Source organism: Lissotriton helveticus, chromosome 1_2 (genome assembly GCF_964261635.1).
Source record: "Lissotriton helveticus chromosome 1_2, aLisHel1.1, whole genome shotgun sequence".
NCBI lineage: Eukaryota > Metazoa > Chordata > Amphibia > Caudata > Salamandridae > Lissotriton > Lissotriton helveticus.
In genome coordinates, this window is record NC_136058.1 from 283,602,979 (window position 1) to 283,620,870 (window position 17,892).

The window sequence follows — 17,892 nt, forward strand, 5'->3', positions numbered from 1 at the left end:
GTGAATACCAAAAGTAGTAAGTTCATTCTGTGAATACCAAAATAGTAGTAAGTTTAGGATTGAGTCTTAAGTTCATTCTGTGAATCGGGCCCTCCATGTTTTGAGACAGAGTCAAGGAAGACTTCTCTGTGTTGACCAGAAAACCCAATTCTAGAAGGAGAGACTGAGTCGTCCGCAGATCGGACAGAAGAGAGAGTCTGTCGGAATTCAGGATCAGAATATCGTCTAAGTAGATGATAAGTCTGATTCCGAGAGAACGGAGAAAGGCAACCACTGGCTTCAAAAGTTTTGTGAAGCACCAGGGTGCGGAAGAAAGACCAAAGGGGAGAGAGGTAAAACAGTAGGTCACTCCTGACCATTGAAACTGAAGAAACTTCCAATGGGACTGGTGAATAGGAACCGTGAGATAGGCGTCTTGAAGGTCCAAACGAACCATCCAATCTTTGGGACACAGAGTGTCCCGTAAGTGGAGAATCGTCTCCATCTTGAAGTGACGATATATCACAAACTGGTTGAACCACTTTAGGTTGATGACAGGACATAGGGGTATATTATCAACAACTAGCGATAATTTTTGTCTCTAACTTGTTTAGAGACAAAAATTATCGCCGCACATCGGTGATTTTTATCGCAGATAAACCTTGCTATTAGCAAGGTTTATCGCAAATGCGATAAAAAACGCCCGCAATGCATGAATATCGCTGAAAAGTCAGCGATATTCATGCATTATCGAGCAAATGCTCTTAGCCATGTTATCCACCTCCCATTGGATAACATGGCTAAGAACTGCTCAGGGCAGGTGTTAGCTTTTGGAGATATTCGCCCTTAGCGCAAATATCTCCAAAAGTTGGTAATAGGAGATAGCGATGTTAGCGACTGTTTCCAGTCGCTAACATCTTGGCACGCCCACTTTGCATATCATTAGTGATAAATATCACTGACATGCAAAGTGGGGCCCATGATGGTCGCTATCTCCTATTAGCTGTCGCTAACTGGTGTTAGCGACAGCTTGGTAATAGGGAGATAATTTTATCTCCGCTTTCTTGGCTTTTAAAGCCAAAAAAGCGGAGATAAAACCCCTTGATAATATACCCCATAGTTTCTCGTTTTTCTTTTGGACAAGAAAAATGGAGCTTAGAAAGCCGGAAGAGTCGTATGGAAAAATCTGAATGGCCTGTTTTTGGAGTAGCGAAAGAATCTCGTTTGAGATTAGAGCGGCCATATGGGAGGAGAAGACCGGGGGGGGGGAAGGAGATCTGGAGAGGAGGAGAAGAGAACTCTATTAGGTAGCCTTGAACAGTGTTGAGAACCCAGGGGTCTGAACTTATGGTGCGCCATTTTGACAGAAATAATTTTAGACGGCCCCCTACAGGAGGGGAGGAAGAAAGGCTTACCTTGCTGGTTGGAGTTGGAATTGCGGTAGGATTTCTGTCCTCTACCTCTGAAGCCATGGCCTCGTTGTGGGTAAAATTGAGGCTTGTATTCTTGGGAGGAGTTGAAGGAGCCTCTGGAGCCTTGGTTAGAGGGACGGCCGGAAGAGCGACCCCTGCCTCGTCCGGCCCAAAACACGAGGGGCAAAGACCTTTTTGATAGACTGTTGTGCCTTGTCGAGAGAGGCAAAGGTCGAGACGAACCTGCTGAGGTCACGGACCAAGTTGTCGCCAAAGAGGAGACCATTGGCTTTGGGACCAGGATCCATGGGAGCGAGGTTGGCGAGTTTGGGATCCAGCTTGATCAAAAGTCCCTTACGTCGTTCATGGGTAATGGCAGAGTTGGCGTTGCCTAAGAGACAGAAAGCCCGTTGGGCCCACATGGAGATGTCTTCCGCAGAGAAGTCTGAACCTTCCAATCGGGCGGATTCCGCCATGTCCAAAATACGGGCCAGAGGACCCACCATATCTAGCACCTTGTCCTGACATGAGGACCACGCCTTGTCTACCCCCTTACGGGGATCTTTGCCAAACTTGGAGAAGAAGGTGAGGAGGGGTTGATCAATAGAGGGAACTTGGGTGATTTTTTCGGCAAAGAGGGTTTGGGACACTGAGATTTGAGCCTAGACCTCACAGCAGTCTCCAGAGGGAGGCGCAAACGAGCTGAAATATATTCGCCCACGTGGTGTGAGGGAAGCCATTCAGTTGAATTAGGGTGTCGGATGGAGGAAGGGTCGAACATGGGGAGACCCTCAGAATCAGAAACGGGTTAAAACGTAAGGAATCTGACTTAGAAAGTTTGGGAGGGGGAGAAGGGGGGTCAGCCACATCAAAAACATCAAATAAGTGGTCAGCATCAGCCATATCATCCTCTGTGTCCAAGACGGTGGAAATAACCAATTTTTTAATTGGTGACTCTGCGTGCTTAGTCTTCTGCTTTTTCTTGCCCTCGGAACCAACAAACCCCTCCTTAGTAGGAGGCCTGGGAGGCACAACGTCCTCAGTCATATGCGAGAGAGACTCGCCCATCAACAATGACGACTTTTTAGAAACATGCACAGGAGCAGAGTGGTCCACCTTACGTTTTCTGCTATCCCCCGCAGAATGGGCCAAAGCCTTGGACATAAGGCTGAGCATAGAATTCTCCATTGTTTTTGACATACGTTTCATTGATAATTCCACAGCCTGCTCCACAGAATTATTAATAAACTTGTGTAAGTCCTGTTTAAAAGACCCATTATCCTCCTTGGAGGGAAATTTCTCTGAGGAACTGTCACGTTCCATTAAAGCTGTGGAAGCAGAGGCAAAAATGGCCAGAAAGGGTTAAAGAATCAGGGAAAAGCACTGTGGGCTTGTGCGGGGCAGGCTTAAGGCAGGCGAGGCAGGACGAGCAGTCAGGCAGCAGAGGAGCACAAAGCCGGTCAGGCAGGAGCTCCGAAGCGTCGCGTGAAAACAGCAGTGAAGGTGAGGAGAGGCGCGAGCAGCGCGAGGAGCAGACCCGGGCGAAACCACCGGCAGCGAGGGATAAATAGAGGGGGGAAACAGCTGACAGGCCGCGAGCGGTGGGAAATACAGCGCATGAAGCGCGAAAGGCAAACGCACCGCAGCGCGAGGTGATAAGACGCTGAAAAGCGAAATGCAATGACAAGTAAACACAAATAACCAATAAAAGTACCACAGTAATGACAATAAAATATAAACTGGGAGCAAAGATAAGAGAACACTTATCTGACTGCGAGCAGCAAGAAAAGAGGAAGCTGCGCAGTCAGTGTGATCTCTTATCTGTTTACATGGTGCTGATTGGCTAATGTCCTAACGTTTTTTCTCGTTCCCATGGCCCAGTTCTCGCCTGGCCCTCTGGGAACTGTAGTTTTTTCACTTATTTGGCTGCTATTGTAATAAATGCAAGATTAGAATGCATAATAGGAGCCTCCGGTCTTGCCATAAAATTGAGCTCTTTAGTATTTGTCTAGAAGGTTCCTTTTAAAGAGGAGCCGTCATATCATGGTAAATGTAAGATGTGGAAAAAGGTTTATTTATCAATCTTAAATAAACGGATCGCTGATAAATTTTATGTCAAGAACAGAGGCTCCTATTATGCCTTCTTTTCTTGCTTTATTCTCAATAGCAGCAAGATAAGTAAACAACCACAATACCCAGAAGGCACAGCAGAACAACTAGTGGCCAATGGGATTGGATAAAACAAACAATAGACCAATCACAACAAGGATAGTTTATATAGCCAGATCTGACCGCGAGTAGCCCTCTTTTCTTGCTGCTACGCAGTCAGATAAGTCATATTTATTACTTTCTCTTCCATTTACAGTTTTATTGTGTGTTTTATTGTGTATATATTGTTTCCAGCTCTTTGGTGATATTCTTGCGCTTCTCGTGCTGTTTCCCTTTCGTAGCAGTTCCCGCCTTCGGGCCCGTTTCCCCCCCCCTCGCGCGCTGCAGCGTTTGGTCTCTACCGCTGCACTCGCTTCCCGCTACCTTCCTCCTCACCGGGCTTCACTCTGGGGTGCTCTGTGTGGCTCCTGCTTCTCGGCCGGTCTCCTCTCCTCTACGGACACGGTGCCCGCCCCAAGGGGAGTGTCTTCCTCACATTCCTGCCTCGTACACGCCCTTCTTCAAGTTCTTCTCCTTAACCCTTTCCTCACTGCCTGTTCACGTTTATAATGGAAATTCCAAGCTCCCCGGAGCTGGATAATGATGAAAGCAAAGCTTTCAAGACTGACCTCAGTCAGTTCATCAATACTTCTGTGGAGACAGCAGTTGAGGCTTCCATGAATCGTGTTTCTAAGCACATGGAAAATTCCCTCATGAGCCTCATGACCAAAGCTTTGGCCCATTCTGCGGGGGAAAGCAGATAGCGTAAACTGGTACCTTCCACTTCTCTTTCTAAAAATGTGTCACTTTTGAATCGCGAGTCCTCCTCGCATATGACTGAGGACGTGGTTCCTCCCAGGCCTCCTGCCAAGGAGGGGTTTAAGGTTGCTATGGCAAAAAGTAAAACCAAGGTTAAAAATGTGGAGGTTCCTAAGAAGCTGGTCACTGACTCTATTCCTGGCACGGATGATGATGATGATATGGGTGACACTGATGATTTGGCAGACCTTTTTCAGCTTGTTGATCCTCCTTCCCCCAAGAAAGCTAGATTCAATGCTTTTGCGTCACAGCCCGTGCTTGACACGGAGGGCAACCCTATGTTTGATCCCTCGTCCATCAGACACCCCAATTCTACGGAATGGTTCCCCACCTCTCATGTGGGAGAATATATATCTTCAAAGCTCCGTATTCCCTTGGACAAATCTGTCAGAGCAAAACTCAAGTCCGAATGTCCCAAACCTTCCTTACCTAGTCATATTACTGTTACTCCTTCCATAGATCAGCCTCTCCTTACTTTCTTTTTGAAATTCGCCAAGGACCCTCACAAGGGCATTGACAAAGCTTGGTCCACCTGACAGGACAAGCTTTTAGACGTTGTTGGTCCCTTGGCCCGAGTTCTGGACATGGCGGAGACGGCTCGCCTGGAGGGGTCTGACCTCAACCCTGAAGAAATTTCTCTGTGGCTCCAAAGATCCTTTTGCCTATTAGGCAATGCCAATGCCGCAATCATTCATGAATGCCGCAAGGGCCTGTTGATCAAATTAGATCAGAAGTTGGCGAACCTGGCTTCCCAGGATCCTGGTGTGAAGGCCGATGGACTTCTCTTTGGTGATTCCCTTGTCAAGGATCTCAGCCGCTATGTGTCTACTTTTGCTTCCCTAAACAAAGCCCAATTCTCCATCAAGAAAGTGTTTGCCCCTCTGGTTTTTGGCAGAGCCGGCAGAGGCAGGAACCGCTCTTCCGGCCGCGGTTATCAAAACCAAGGTTCCAGAGGCGCAGCCAATTCCGGCTATCAGGAATACAAGCCACAGTTCTATCCACCAGGGGGCCGTGGCTTCCGTGGCCGAGGACAAAAAGGCACACGTAACAACAACAGCAACACCAATAATCAAGGTAAGCCCTTCACCTCTGATTGGAGGTCGTCTAGCTCTTTTTCTTCACAGGTGGCGCACTCTCACAGCAGACCCTTGGGTCGTCAATTCTGTCCAAGGCTATCTCATAGAATTCTACACTCCTCCTTTCCAAACTATTTTTCCTCCTCCTTTGGTTTTTTCCGCAGACGTAGCTCTGCTCGTTTCACAAGAAATTCAAAATCTCCTTCTCAAACAAGCTATACAAATCGCTCCCTTCGATCCCTCAGGCTTCCTAAGCTCTCTCTTTTTGGTTCGGAAAAAGAACAAAAAAGTCCGTCCTGTCATCAATCTCAAGTGGTTCAATCAGTTCGTGGTTTATCGCCACTTCAAGATGGAGACCATCATCCATCTCAGAGACCCATTACGTCTATCTGATTGGATGGTCAGACTAGACCTTCAAGATGCCTATCTCTCGATTCCCATTCACGAATCTCACACGAAATATCTACAATTTCAGTGGCTCGGTGTCACCTACCAATTTTGTTTGCTTCCTTTCGGTCTTTCTTCCGCTCCTTGGTGCTTCACCAAGGTGATGAAACCTGTGGTGTCTTACCTTCGGTCCCTAGGTATTCGTCTCATCCTTTATCTGGACAATATCCTGCTCATGCATTCCGACAAACAGACTCTTCTTTCCAACCTCAACGTTACCCAGTCTCTTCTCCTCGAGATTGGCTTCCTTATCAATTAAGAAAAATCCATGTTACTTCCTTCTCAAAGTATAGAGTTTCTAGGCTTCCGCGTGGACTCTTCCACCGCATCTCTTTACCTTCCGCAAGCCAAGGTTTCAGCCATCCGGTCAGAGATATGTCAAGTTCTCCGTCTCTCCGAGGTGTCTCTTCGTACACTTGCAAGAATCGTGGGCCTTCTGTCGGCCTCCATTCAAGCCATCTTCCCCGGACCTCTACATTATCGAGCCATGCAACGTTTGAAGATAAGACATCTCCGTCAAGGACTGGCGTATTCCGATCTCATTCAGTTAGACCAAGAGTCCCGTCTCGAACTACAATGGTGGATCGACCATTTAGATGCGTGGAACGGAAGAACGATCTTCGCTATGGCCCCAGATCTTGTCTTAGAATCAGATGCCAGTCTGTCGGGGTGGGGTGCCCGATGTGGTTCAATCTCGACTGGAGGTACATGGTTTCCAGAGGAGTCGTCATTGCACATCACTTGTTTAGAGATGCTGGCAGGCTCCTTTGCAATTCGCAGTCTGGCAAAAAACAAGGCAAGCTGTTCCATTCTTCTTCGAATGGACAATGTTTCTGCGGTCCGCTACATAAACCATCTCGGTGTCACAAAGTCCAAACCTCTCGCGGAACTAGCAAAGAGCCTTTGGGAATTCTGTCTCCATCACCAACTGTCCCTTCGAGCGGAGTACCTGCCAGGCAATCTCAAAGCCATCGCAGATTGGCACTCTCGTAATCTCCGAGATTCAAGCGACTGGAAGCTGCTTCCCTCCGTCTTTCTTTCTCTCTCCTAGAAATGGGCCCCCTTCTCTATCGATCTTTTTGCTTCCCGTCTCAATTCCCAACTTCCCGCTTTCTTCAGTTGGCGACCGGATCCTCTCGCACTGGCGACGGATGCCTTCCTTCAGGACTGGTCCCTTCACCTCAACTATGCTTTCCCTCCATTCCTGATGATCAACAGAGTACTTGCCCAGGTTCGACGCCAGTTGACCTCCTTGGTTCTTCTGGCTCCTTTCTGGCAATCCCAAATCTGGTTCCCTTCGCTCCTGGAACTTGCTGTGGATTTTCCGGTGCTTCTTCCCTTCAGTGAAGATCTCCTCCTAGACCCTCAGGGCCTTCCCCACGTCATGATCCTGGACCGATCCCTAGTTCTGTCAGCATGGAAAATTTCCGGTCTTCCACTTCTGACGTCATCATTTCAAAGGAAGCTTCACTCTTTATCAGCCAAGCTTGGGCCCCAGGCACTTCCAGAGCCTACAAGTCAGCTTGGACTTTATGGTCAAGCTGGTGTCTGGAACAGTCTGTCGATCCCTTTTTAGCCCCTCTAAGTTTTGTGGTTAACTTCCTAGCTTCGGAGGCCAGTGCTGGTAAATCTTATCGCACTGTCAACCTTTACAGATCAGCTATTTCTCTGAACCACTGTCCCATTGACAATAAGCCGGTAGGTACTCACCCTTTGGTGTGTCGTCTTCTTCGAGGAGTTCGATTCTCAAAACTTCCGTTGGCTAAGTATTCCTTTTTATGGGATGTTAATTTGGTTTTCAAATTGTTTGTGTCATGGCCTGACAATGATGCTCTCTCTCTCAAAATGCTTTCCGCCAAACTTACCATGTTATTGTGTTTAATATCAATCAAACGTGTCTCTGATGTCAAAGCTTTGGATTTGTCTTCTAGACAATTTTCGCCTTCTGGTGTTTTGTTTCAGGTTCACAGGCGTACCAAAACTAATTTGCAATCTGTATTTTATCCCTATTTCCCTTCCCAGCCTCAGCTCTGTGTTGGTCAATGCCTAAAAATTTACGAACAGAAAACTGCTGATCTCAGGACTTCCTCTCATTCGCAATTGCTCATTTCTTTTCGTAAACCCCCTCGTCCTGTTTCTTCCGCCACTTTGGCCCGTTGGGTGCGTTGGATTATGTCCCTTGCGGGCATTGACACCACCGCCTTTGGTGCTCACTCCGCTAGGGGTGCTATGGCCTCTAAAGCCTTTTGGGCAGGCTCTCGTTTGGAGGATATCCTGAAATCAGCAGATTGGTCTAATGATACTGTTTTCAAGACATTTTATTTTAAACCTGTTGTTACTGCTTCTTCGTTGGTGGTTAATATGCTTTGAACAAGCATAATAGGAGCCTCCATTCTTGACATAAAATGTAGATTTTCCTAGTTTTTATGACGGAAAGTCTTAATTTTATTAAAGACACGGAGGCGAGTATTATCCCACCTCTGCATTACTAATTAGTGTCTGTTTTTTCCACCCTTTAGGAACTCCGGCTTTGCCACCAGCCTCCAATTAGGACTGCGACTGCTTCTGTGGACTGCCTTTCTTCATCTGGACCCTCGTCACACTGCCGCTGGACTTTCCTCCATCATTATCCTGCAGTTCTGGGTTTCCTTCAGGATTTATTTGCTTGGATTCTGACTTTTTGCATCTTGTTGGATATATTTCCACTGTTTATGCATTCTCACTGACTTTCTCGCACAAGAAAAGAGAGCTACTCGCTGTCAGATCTGGCCATATATACTATCCTTGTTGTGATTGGTCTATTGTTTGTTTTATCCAATCCCATTGGCCAGTAGTTGTTCTGCTGTGCCTTCTGGGTATTGTGGTTGTTTACTTATCTTACTGCTATTGAGAATAAAGCAACAAAAGAAGGCATAATACTCGCCTCCGTGTCTTTAATAAAATTAAGACTTTCCGTCATAAAAACTAGGAAAATCTACATTATATGAAATTTCGTAAATTATAATGAAGTAGACCTGCTGTTGCGATAATGCTAACATTTTTACCGATTTAAGTGAGGATCAGTGGGTCTCATCAGGACCTGGAGCAAAATATAGAGGCATAAAGCAAACCTTAATAGAATACAGAGAAATTACATGTTCTTTTGAACAGTTGTCCTGAACCCTCCTGGTAGAAACATAATACAGTTGGATAGACTGATGAGAGCAGCTAGTTGGGCGGAAAAAGAGCTCCTCAGACATGTGTGTGAGACTACTTTATCGTCATTCTGTCAAGGCCGACATTTCCCCCCAATCTGTCATGGCCGCTTGTTAGCAAAATATCTTCCCGGTTTTACGTCTTTCAACCCGATTCAGCATGGACGCCACTCCTCCCATTCCAGTGACGTACAAAGGAATGGCGTACCGTTCTAAGCCAGTGAGGTGTTTGGTTTGCCGAATCTCAAGTAGGGCGTGGCCGCAGTACTAATATTTGCATATTTTCTGTGCAATGCCATCGACTTCTTTTCTTTGTTTTTCATTGTTATATTGCCAATATTAACTTATATTAGTACCCTCTGATCTTTTACTTTTTCCATTTCAATCAAAAATGAATATATGAAACGGCCTATTAAAAATAGGTATTTATAAGCCCTACCCAGTGAAATTGTACACGGTCGAGTTAAGAATATAGCTCTTTATTATTTGTCTAGAAGGTTCTTTTAAAGAGAAGCTGCCCAATCATTGTGAATGTAAGATATGAAGAAAAGTTCATGTTCTAATCTAAAAGAAACGGAGAGCTGATTAATTATGTGGAGTCTCGTAAAATGTTATGAATTCTGCTAAGGCTGACATTTTACCCCAATCTCTTATGGCCGCTTGCTACCAAAATAACTTCCCGGTTTTACGTCTTTCAACCCGATCCAGCATGGACGTCACCTCTCACAAGGCCCGATTCACAGAATGAACTTAAGACTCAATCCTAAACTTACTACTACTTTGGTATTCACAGAATGCACTTATTAATTTTGGTATTCACGGAATGCACTTACTACTTTTGGTATTCACAGTTTGAACTTACTACTTTTGGTATTCACAGAAGCTAGGATTTTGTCTTAAGTACAGACTTAAGACAGACTTAAGACAAACTTAAGACAGACTTAACACAGACTTAAGACAGACTTAAGACAAAATTCTAACTTCTGTGAATACCAAAAGTAGTAAGTTCATTCTGTGAATACCAAAAGTAGTAAGTGCATTCCGTGAATATCAAAAGTAATAAGTGCATTCTGTGAATACCAAAGTAGTAGTCAGTTTAGGATTGAGTCTTAAGTTCATTCTGTGAATCGGGCCCAGAGTGAGGTGTTTGGTTTGCCGGATCTCAAGCAGTACTAATATTTGCATATTTTCTATGCAATGCCATCGACTTCTTTTCTTTGTTAAATTGTCAATATTAACTTCTGTTAGTACCCTCGTATCTTTTACTCCTTTCCATTTAAATTTAAATCAAAATGTAATGTATAAAATAGGACCTAGGTTCACTGAAGAACTCCAAACCTCCACACACATGACGGAAGCTGGAGAAGAAATGGCTCCACAACCGCACACCAGACAACCACACAGCCCACAAGGACGCCATCCGCAGACATCACCACCTCATCAGAACAGCCAAGAGATCTTCCTTCAAAGCCCGCCTAGACAACAACGCGTATGACAGCAAAGAGCTCTTCAACATAGTGTAGGAACTCTCCAACACCAACGACATCCCGCCCTCGCAAGATCTGTGCGACATACTGGCCACCTTCTTCCATCGCAAGATCGCCGACATCCACGACAGCCTCAACACCTCATCCACCCCGACCGCGACAGACCCCACCCCAAACGCCACCTCCACCAACCAGCTGACCTCCTGGTCTCACGTCAACGACGACGAGACACGCAAGGTTATGAACTCCATCCACTCAGGATCTCCGTCAGACCCCTGCCCACACCACGTTTTCAACAAAGCAGACGCAACCATCGCACCCCAACTACGGAAGGTCAACATCTCCTTCGACACAGCGTCATTCCCGGACACCTGGAAGCACGCTGAAATCAACGCCATCCTCAAAAAGCCCAAGGCGGATCCCAAAGACCTCAAGAACTTCCGGCCCATCTCCCTGCTCTCCTTCCCGGCGAAGGTCATCGAGAAAATCACCAACATACAGCTGACCCGCCACCTCGAGGACAACTACATCCTAGACCCTTCCCAGTCCAGAATCAGACGAAACCATAGCACCGAAACAGCCCTCATTGCCACCACAGACGACATCAAGCGCCAACTAGACAGCGGCGAAACCTCAGCCCTCATCCTCCTGAACCTGTCAGCCGCCTTCGACATGGTCTGCCACCGCACACTAAGAATACGCCTCCAAGAAGCCGGAATCCAGAAGAAGGCCCTCGACTGGACCACGTCCTTCCTCTCGGGCAGAACCCAACGATTCCGCCTCCCGCCTTTCCGCTCCGAAGCCACTGACATCATCTGCGGCGTACCCCAGGGCTAATCCCTCAGCCCGACCCTGTTCAATGTCTACATGGCCCCCCTCGCACAAGTAGCCCGCCAACATGACCTGAACATCATCTCCTACGCCAACGACACCCAGCTCATCCTCTCCCTCACCAAGGACCCACGCACCGCCAAAACCAACCTCCACGAGGGAATGAAGGCCGTCGCCGAGTGGATGAGGAAAAGCTGCCTGAAGCTGAACTCAGACAAAACGGAAGTCCTCATCCTCGGCCCCACCCCCTCTGCGTGGGAAGACTCCTGGTGACCAACCTCACTGGGACAGCTCCGACACACACGGACCACGCACGCAACCTAGGATTCATCCTCGACTCCTCCCTCTCCATGTCAAAGCAGGTCAACGCCATCTCCTCCTGCTACAACACCCTCCGCATGCTTTGCAGGATCTTCAAGTGGATCCCGACCGAAACCAGAAGAACGGTGACCCAAGCCCTCGTCAGCAGCAGGCTGGATTATGGCAACGCACTCTACGCAGGAATCCCGGCCAAACACCTGTGACGACTACAACGCATCCAAAACGCCTCCGCCCGACTGATCCTCAACGTCCCCCGCCGCAGCCACATCACCTCCTACCTAAGAGACCTGCACTTGCTCCCCGTCAACAAGAGGATCACCTTCAACTTCCTCACCCACGCACACAAAGCACTCCACAACACCGGACCAGCTTACCTGAACAACAGACTCAACTTCTACACCCCCGCCCGCCAGCTCCGCTCCAACAGCCTCGCCCTTGTCGCCGTCCCGCGCATCCAACGAACAACCTCCGACGGCAGATCTTTCTCCTTCCTCGCCGCCGGGACCTGGAACACCCTCCCTACCCATCTGAGGCAGACCCAAGACCTGCTCACCTTCAGACGGCTCCTCAAGACCTGGCTCTTCGAGCAGTAGCAGCCCCCCCCCACCCTCAGCGTCTTGATACCCTCACGGGTAAGTAGTGCGCTTTACAAGTTTGATTGATTGATTGATTGATTTCTTAGCCCTACCCCATGAAATTGCAGATGTTCGTGTAAGAATATAGGGGCATATTACCAACAAATAGCGATAATTATCGCTAAATAGGCTTAGCGACGATTTTTTTATCGCTGCCTATCGCTGGATATGTTAGCGGAGAAAACATGCTATTAGCAACATTTTTCTCCATTGTGCTAAAATATCCAGCGATAGCGGCAAAGTGCGTGAATATCGCTGAGAATACAGCGATATTCACGCATTAGCGACAAAATGCTCTTAGCCATGTTATCCACCTCCCATTGGATAACATGGCTAAGAACTGGTCTGAGCAGGCATTAGTTTTTGGCGATAGCGGGAATATTTCCATCGCTACGCCTGCCTTGCTAATAGGCGATAGCGACTGCTTTCAGTCGCTAACAGTTTGGGTACGCCCACTTTGCATGTCATTAGCGATAAATATCGCTGACATGCAAAGCGGGGCCAAACCGCTCGCTATCGCCTAAAAGCTGTCGCTAACATCAGTTAGCGACAGCTTGCTAATAGAGCGATAGAATTATCGCTGCTTAGCGGCCGAAAACGGCCGCTAAACTGGCGATAATTGCCTATCGCCACCCTTGGTAATATGCCCCACAGCTCTTTACTATTTGTCTTGAAGGTTCATCTTAAAGAGGAGCTGTCTAATCATTGTGAATGTAAATTATGGAGAAAGGTTTATGTTCTAACCGTAAAGAAACAGATCACTGAATAATGATATCGCGTTTCTTGAATGTTGGTAACAAGTTCGAGTTATTAAGAAGTGGGGAATAACTTCAAATTCATTTTATAGATATGGCTTACTATGTTAATTAATGGTGGATGTTGCCAGATGATTCTGTATTAACGAGTATAGTGAGGCTCATCGTTGATTGCCGAAAATTGCCCAATTAATTGTAGCTTGTTTTATGAACTGGATTTTTTAAATTCCAGGTAACCTCCATTCTAGATTTAACCAGTCAAGATTATGAGGAAGGACCGTCGTGTTCATAACAAAGTCTTGGGTTCAAATGTTCAGTTCCAAAGTTTCATTGTTGCAAAGTTCATTCAATATCAGCGACAGAAGTTTTGTTCCAACAATACAAATAGTCCAAATAAATCCAAAGTAATGCAGTGCAGAAAACTCAAAACAGCCAACGCGTTTCGTCCGGAATGGACATCATCAGAGCTCAAAATAACTGCATATAATCAAAAAATGCGGTGGCCTCTACTCAGTATTAAGATCCAGAATATTGAGTCCTCCCAGCTTTGATGTGAAATTTCAAAACCACTACATATATTCCTATTCAGGCCTGGATATAGTCACTTGTGTAATTTCCCCATTCAAATCGCAAAAAGAAAGTATCCAGTATAATTCCCCAAAGAGTTTTAAGAAAAACCATTTGCCTCCATCTGGGCCAGAGTAACAATTCCTACACACGAGATACAGGCTATCGACACTTGGTATGTGGTCCTCTATTGCGCAGTGGATGACCACATACCCAGTGTCGCTGATATTGAATGAACTTTGCAACAATAAAACTTTGGAACTCAACATTTGAACCCAAGACTTTGTTATGAACACAACGCTCTTTCTTCATAATCTTGACTGGTTGGATCATTTGGGGCCTAAACGGTAGACCTCAGGGAGTAGATTGCACAAACTTTCTAAACTCTTCTGTTATTGAATATACTGATTTTCTCCTTGTGCTTGTCTTGTCACCCTTACCATTATATACATAATAGCAGCCCGTCCCGGAGTTGTCCGGGTATGAATTGCTGCCGGCCAGTAGTATATTGTTTTGTAGGATTTCGTTTTGATAGCATTTCTTATCTGTGACAGGCCTGTGAAACGCTCCGATTCACAGTGCACTGCTGATGCACTTAAGAGTGCGCGTTCAATAGTGTGTGAACTCAAGTTGCCCTACTTTATTTTTCCTTGAAATATTATATAGCGCGAACTCGACAACATGGCATGAGCACAATTTACATTACAAAAGAACACATTCATTTGTGGTAGGCACGAGGAGACAAAGCGATTTGCCTGGAATCACAGGATGTTGAGCTGATGCCGAGATTCGAACGTAGCTCCCCAGCTCTAAAGTTCGCAATTCTAGAACTTGTGGCGGGAGGTGTGCCTAAAAGTGTATGTCGGTGCTGGCCATCAATGAGAGAGACCTGTGCATTTTTCAAATCGGTGGTGAAAAAATATGAGTATGTTGCTGGAGATGTGGGCCGCCGTGCCATCAATGTACTTACCGGGGGAGGATAAACACCCAGTATTCGGCAACATTCTTTCCGCATACCATCACTCCGCATACTTTCATTACGAAAGTACCAGGACTCCGCAATGCCATTATAACGCATGGCATTGCGGGGCATATTACCAAGCAATTGCGATAATTATCGCTATTGCTTGGTTAGAGACAAAATTTTACCGCTGAGCTGCGGCGATTTTTATCGAAGATAAACCTTGGTATTACCAAGGTTTATCGCAAATGCGATAAAAAACGGCCGCAATGCATGAATATCGCTAAAAAGTCCGCGATATTCATGCATTACCGAGCTAATGCTCTTAGCCATGTTATCCACCTCCCATTGGCTAACATGGCTAAGAACTGCTCAGGGCAGGTGTTAGCTTTTAGAGATATTCGCGCTTAGCGCGAATATCTCCAAAAGTTGGTAATAGGAGATAGCGATGTTAGCGACTGTTTCCAGTCGCTAACAACTTGGCACGCCCACTTTGCATGTCATTAGTGATAAATATCACTGACATGCAAAGTGGGGCCCAAGATGGTCGCTATCTCCTACTAGCTGTCACTAACTGGTGTTAGTGACAGCTAGATAATAGGGAGATAATTTTATCTCCGCTTTCTTGGCTTTTAAAGCCAAAAAAGCGGAGATAAACCCCCTTGATAATATGCCCCTACATTTTATATGCTTTTACCACGCATACATTTACAACGAAATTCGTTGTAAATGCATGAATAGTAAAAGCATTTTGGGGCATATTACCAAGCAATAGCGATAATTATCGCTATTGCTTGGTTAGAGACAAAGGGGCATATTATCAAGGACCGGTGTTAAAATTATCACTGATTTATCGGCAGGAAACTGCTGATAAAACGGCGATAATGGGCTTGATAATACGCCCTTATTAATTCCCGTAGAAGCCCATGTTAACACCAGAACATGGGCTTCTATGGGAATTAACAAGGGGGTATTATCAAGCCCATTATTGCCGTTTTATCAGCTGTTTCCTGCCGATAAAACGGCGATAATTTTAACACCGGTCCTTGATAATATGCCCCAAAATTTTACCGCTGAGCTGCGGCGATTTTTACCGCAGATAAACCTTGGTATTACCAAGGTTTATCGCAAATGTGATAAAAAACGGCCGCAATGCATGAATATCGCTGAAAAGTCAGCGATATTCATGCATTACCGAGCTAATGCTCTTAGCAATGTTATCCACCTCCCATTGGATAACATGGCTAAGAACTGCTCAGGGCAGGTGTTAGCTTTTGGAGATATTCGCGCTTAGCGCGAATATCTCCAAAAGTTGGTAATAGGAGATAGCGATGTTAGCGACTGTTTCCAGTCGCTAACATCTTGGCACACCCACTTTGCATGTCATTAGTGATAAATATCACTGACATGCAAAGTGGGGCCCAAGATGGTCGCTATCTCCTACTAGCTGTCGCTAACTGGTGTTAGCCACAGCTAGGTAATAGGGAGATCATTTTATCTCCGCTTTCTTGGCTTTTAAAGCCAAAAAAGCGGAGATAAACCCCCTTGATAATATGCCCCTTTGTTTTTATGTTTGGATAAGGTAAGTATGGGTATAGGGGTATATGTTTTGGGGTACTAAGGTATATGTTTTGGGGTGTTTGGGTATTTTAAGGGTTCATATATAGTTTTGTTTATGGGGTACAGGGGTAGTTTTAGAGTTTAGGGATAAGTATGGGTTTTTGGGGTACAGGGGTATTTTTAGGGTTCAGGGCTAGGTTTGGGTTTTGGGGTATAGGGGTATTTTTAGGGTTCAGGGGTAGGTTTGGGTTTTGGGGTACAGGGGTATTTTAAGGGTTCAGGGCTAGGTTTGGGTTTCGGGGTACAGGGGTATTTTTAGGGTTCAGGGCTAGGTTTGGGTTTTGGGGTACAGGGGTATTTTAGGGTTCAGGGGTAGGTTTAGGTTTTGAGGTACAGGGTTATTTTTATGGTTCAGGGCTAGGTTTGGGTTTTGGGGTACAGGAGTATTTTTAGGGTTCAGGGGTAGGTTTGGGTTTTGAGGTACAGGGGTATTTATAGGGTTCAGGGCTAGGTTTGGGTTTTGGGGTACAAGGGTATTTTTAGGGTTTAGGGATAGGTTTGGGTTTTGGGGTACAGGGTATATTTATAGGGTTAAGATGGGTTAGTGTTTAAGGGTGTTGGGGTATTTTAAGGAGTAAGGGTGGGTTATGATTATGGGGTGCAGGGATATTTAAAGGGAGCAGGGTGGACACCCGGAGCTGGAATGTACAGAACCTGGGAAGACAAAATCGCCCCGCACACGGCCAGGCCTTCAGCACACGATATGAGACATGGCATGAAGGGCGGAACGTAAAAACAACAGTTGATGGACAGAATGCAAAACAATGTTATACATTCACCCCAGTACAGAGATTGGGGCCTAAATCAATCGTTTTTTGCATTCCACACCACCCCAATTCATACATGGCCATATGCAAATCAGCCTTGACCCTGTGCTTCATGGGAACAGTCCAGCCCGAAGGGCGGAACGTACCACACGCCCCCAGCGTTTGTCACACCCACAGCACAACGCAGACACGCCCACAAGGGTCTACTTTGCGGGCACGGTTCTTTTACCTTTTAATTGTATATGGTGGGCGTCTGCGTAGACTATGTCCTTCTGCTGCAACTGCCCTTTCCAACGCTGTATTGGGTGTTGTGATTGATGCTGTGGTTCCTGAGATTACCCGCCTCAAAGGTTTGGGCTCTCTCTTTATTATATTAGTATGGATTCCATTCTAGATTTGCTGCTAAATAAAATGCTTTGTGAGAAGTTGTCTCTCCAGTCATTATTGCAACGAGCTAAAAGTTCAATAAAACAGACTTGCATAGTGTAAAGTAGCGGCCATGGGCCCTCTGGCTAAAGAAACACTGGCACTAGTGACATGGGTACATAGCTGACAAGATTTCAGATTGCTTTTGTGTGACATTTTCATAATTTCAGTGTAATTATGAGTGACATTCAATGACTATGAGTGACACTTCCTTGCGAGCAAAAATCAAACAAAGAAGAAGAGGGAAACTAAACCAAAGCAAAGAGGAAAATATCAGAAATGACACAATTTTGTGCAATGGCTAGCTCTATAAATATCTTAAAACTGCTGGCAATCCACTGAAATGTACGGTCACTAATGTACCCCTCTTTCACAGATGATCGTACTGTAAAGCACTTGTGGCACTATGATATTAAACAATTTGGGCCTCATTTATGAGAAATGATG

General features: G+C 45.9%; 1 protein-coding gene and 2 non-coding genes across 5 annotated transcripts in view; all 3 read left to right on the forward strand.

The window, feature by feature from the left end:
* The window catches only part of ARMH1 (armadillo like helical domain containing 1), a 649,433-nt gene extending 640,706 nt beyond the window's left edge, over positions 1-8,727 (forward strand). Inside the window, exon 10 of one of the 3 annotated variants that reach the window (XM_078671741.1) lies at positions 8,401-8,727. In XM_078671741.1, the coding sequence (XP_078527867.1) occupies positions 8,401-8,607 (207 nt within the window). In that variant the 3' untranslated portion in view covers positions 8,608-8,727. The remainder of the gene's footprint in view (positions 1-8,400) is intronic. The other 2 variants (XM_078671739.1, XM_078671743.1) reach the window with 2 other exon arrangements.
* Positions 3,375-3,429, forward strand: LOC144808140 (U7 small nuclear RNA). The gene has a single exon (XR_013606668.1). It is a non-coding gene; the product is annotated as a U7 small nuclear RNA (small nuclear RNA).
* An 813-nt stretch (positions 8,728-9,540) lies between the features above and the next one.
* Positions 9,541-9,597, forward strand: LOC144808169 (U7 small nuclear RNA). The gene has a single exon (XR_013606695.1). It is a non-coding gene; the product is annotated as a U7 small nuclear RNA (small nuclear RNA).
* Positions 9,598-17,892: the final 8,295 nt, after the last annotated feature.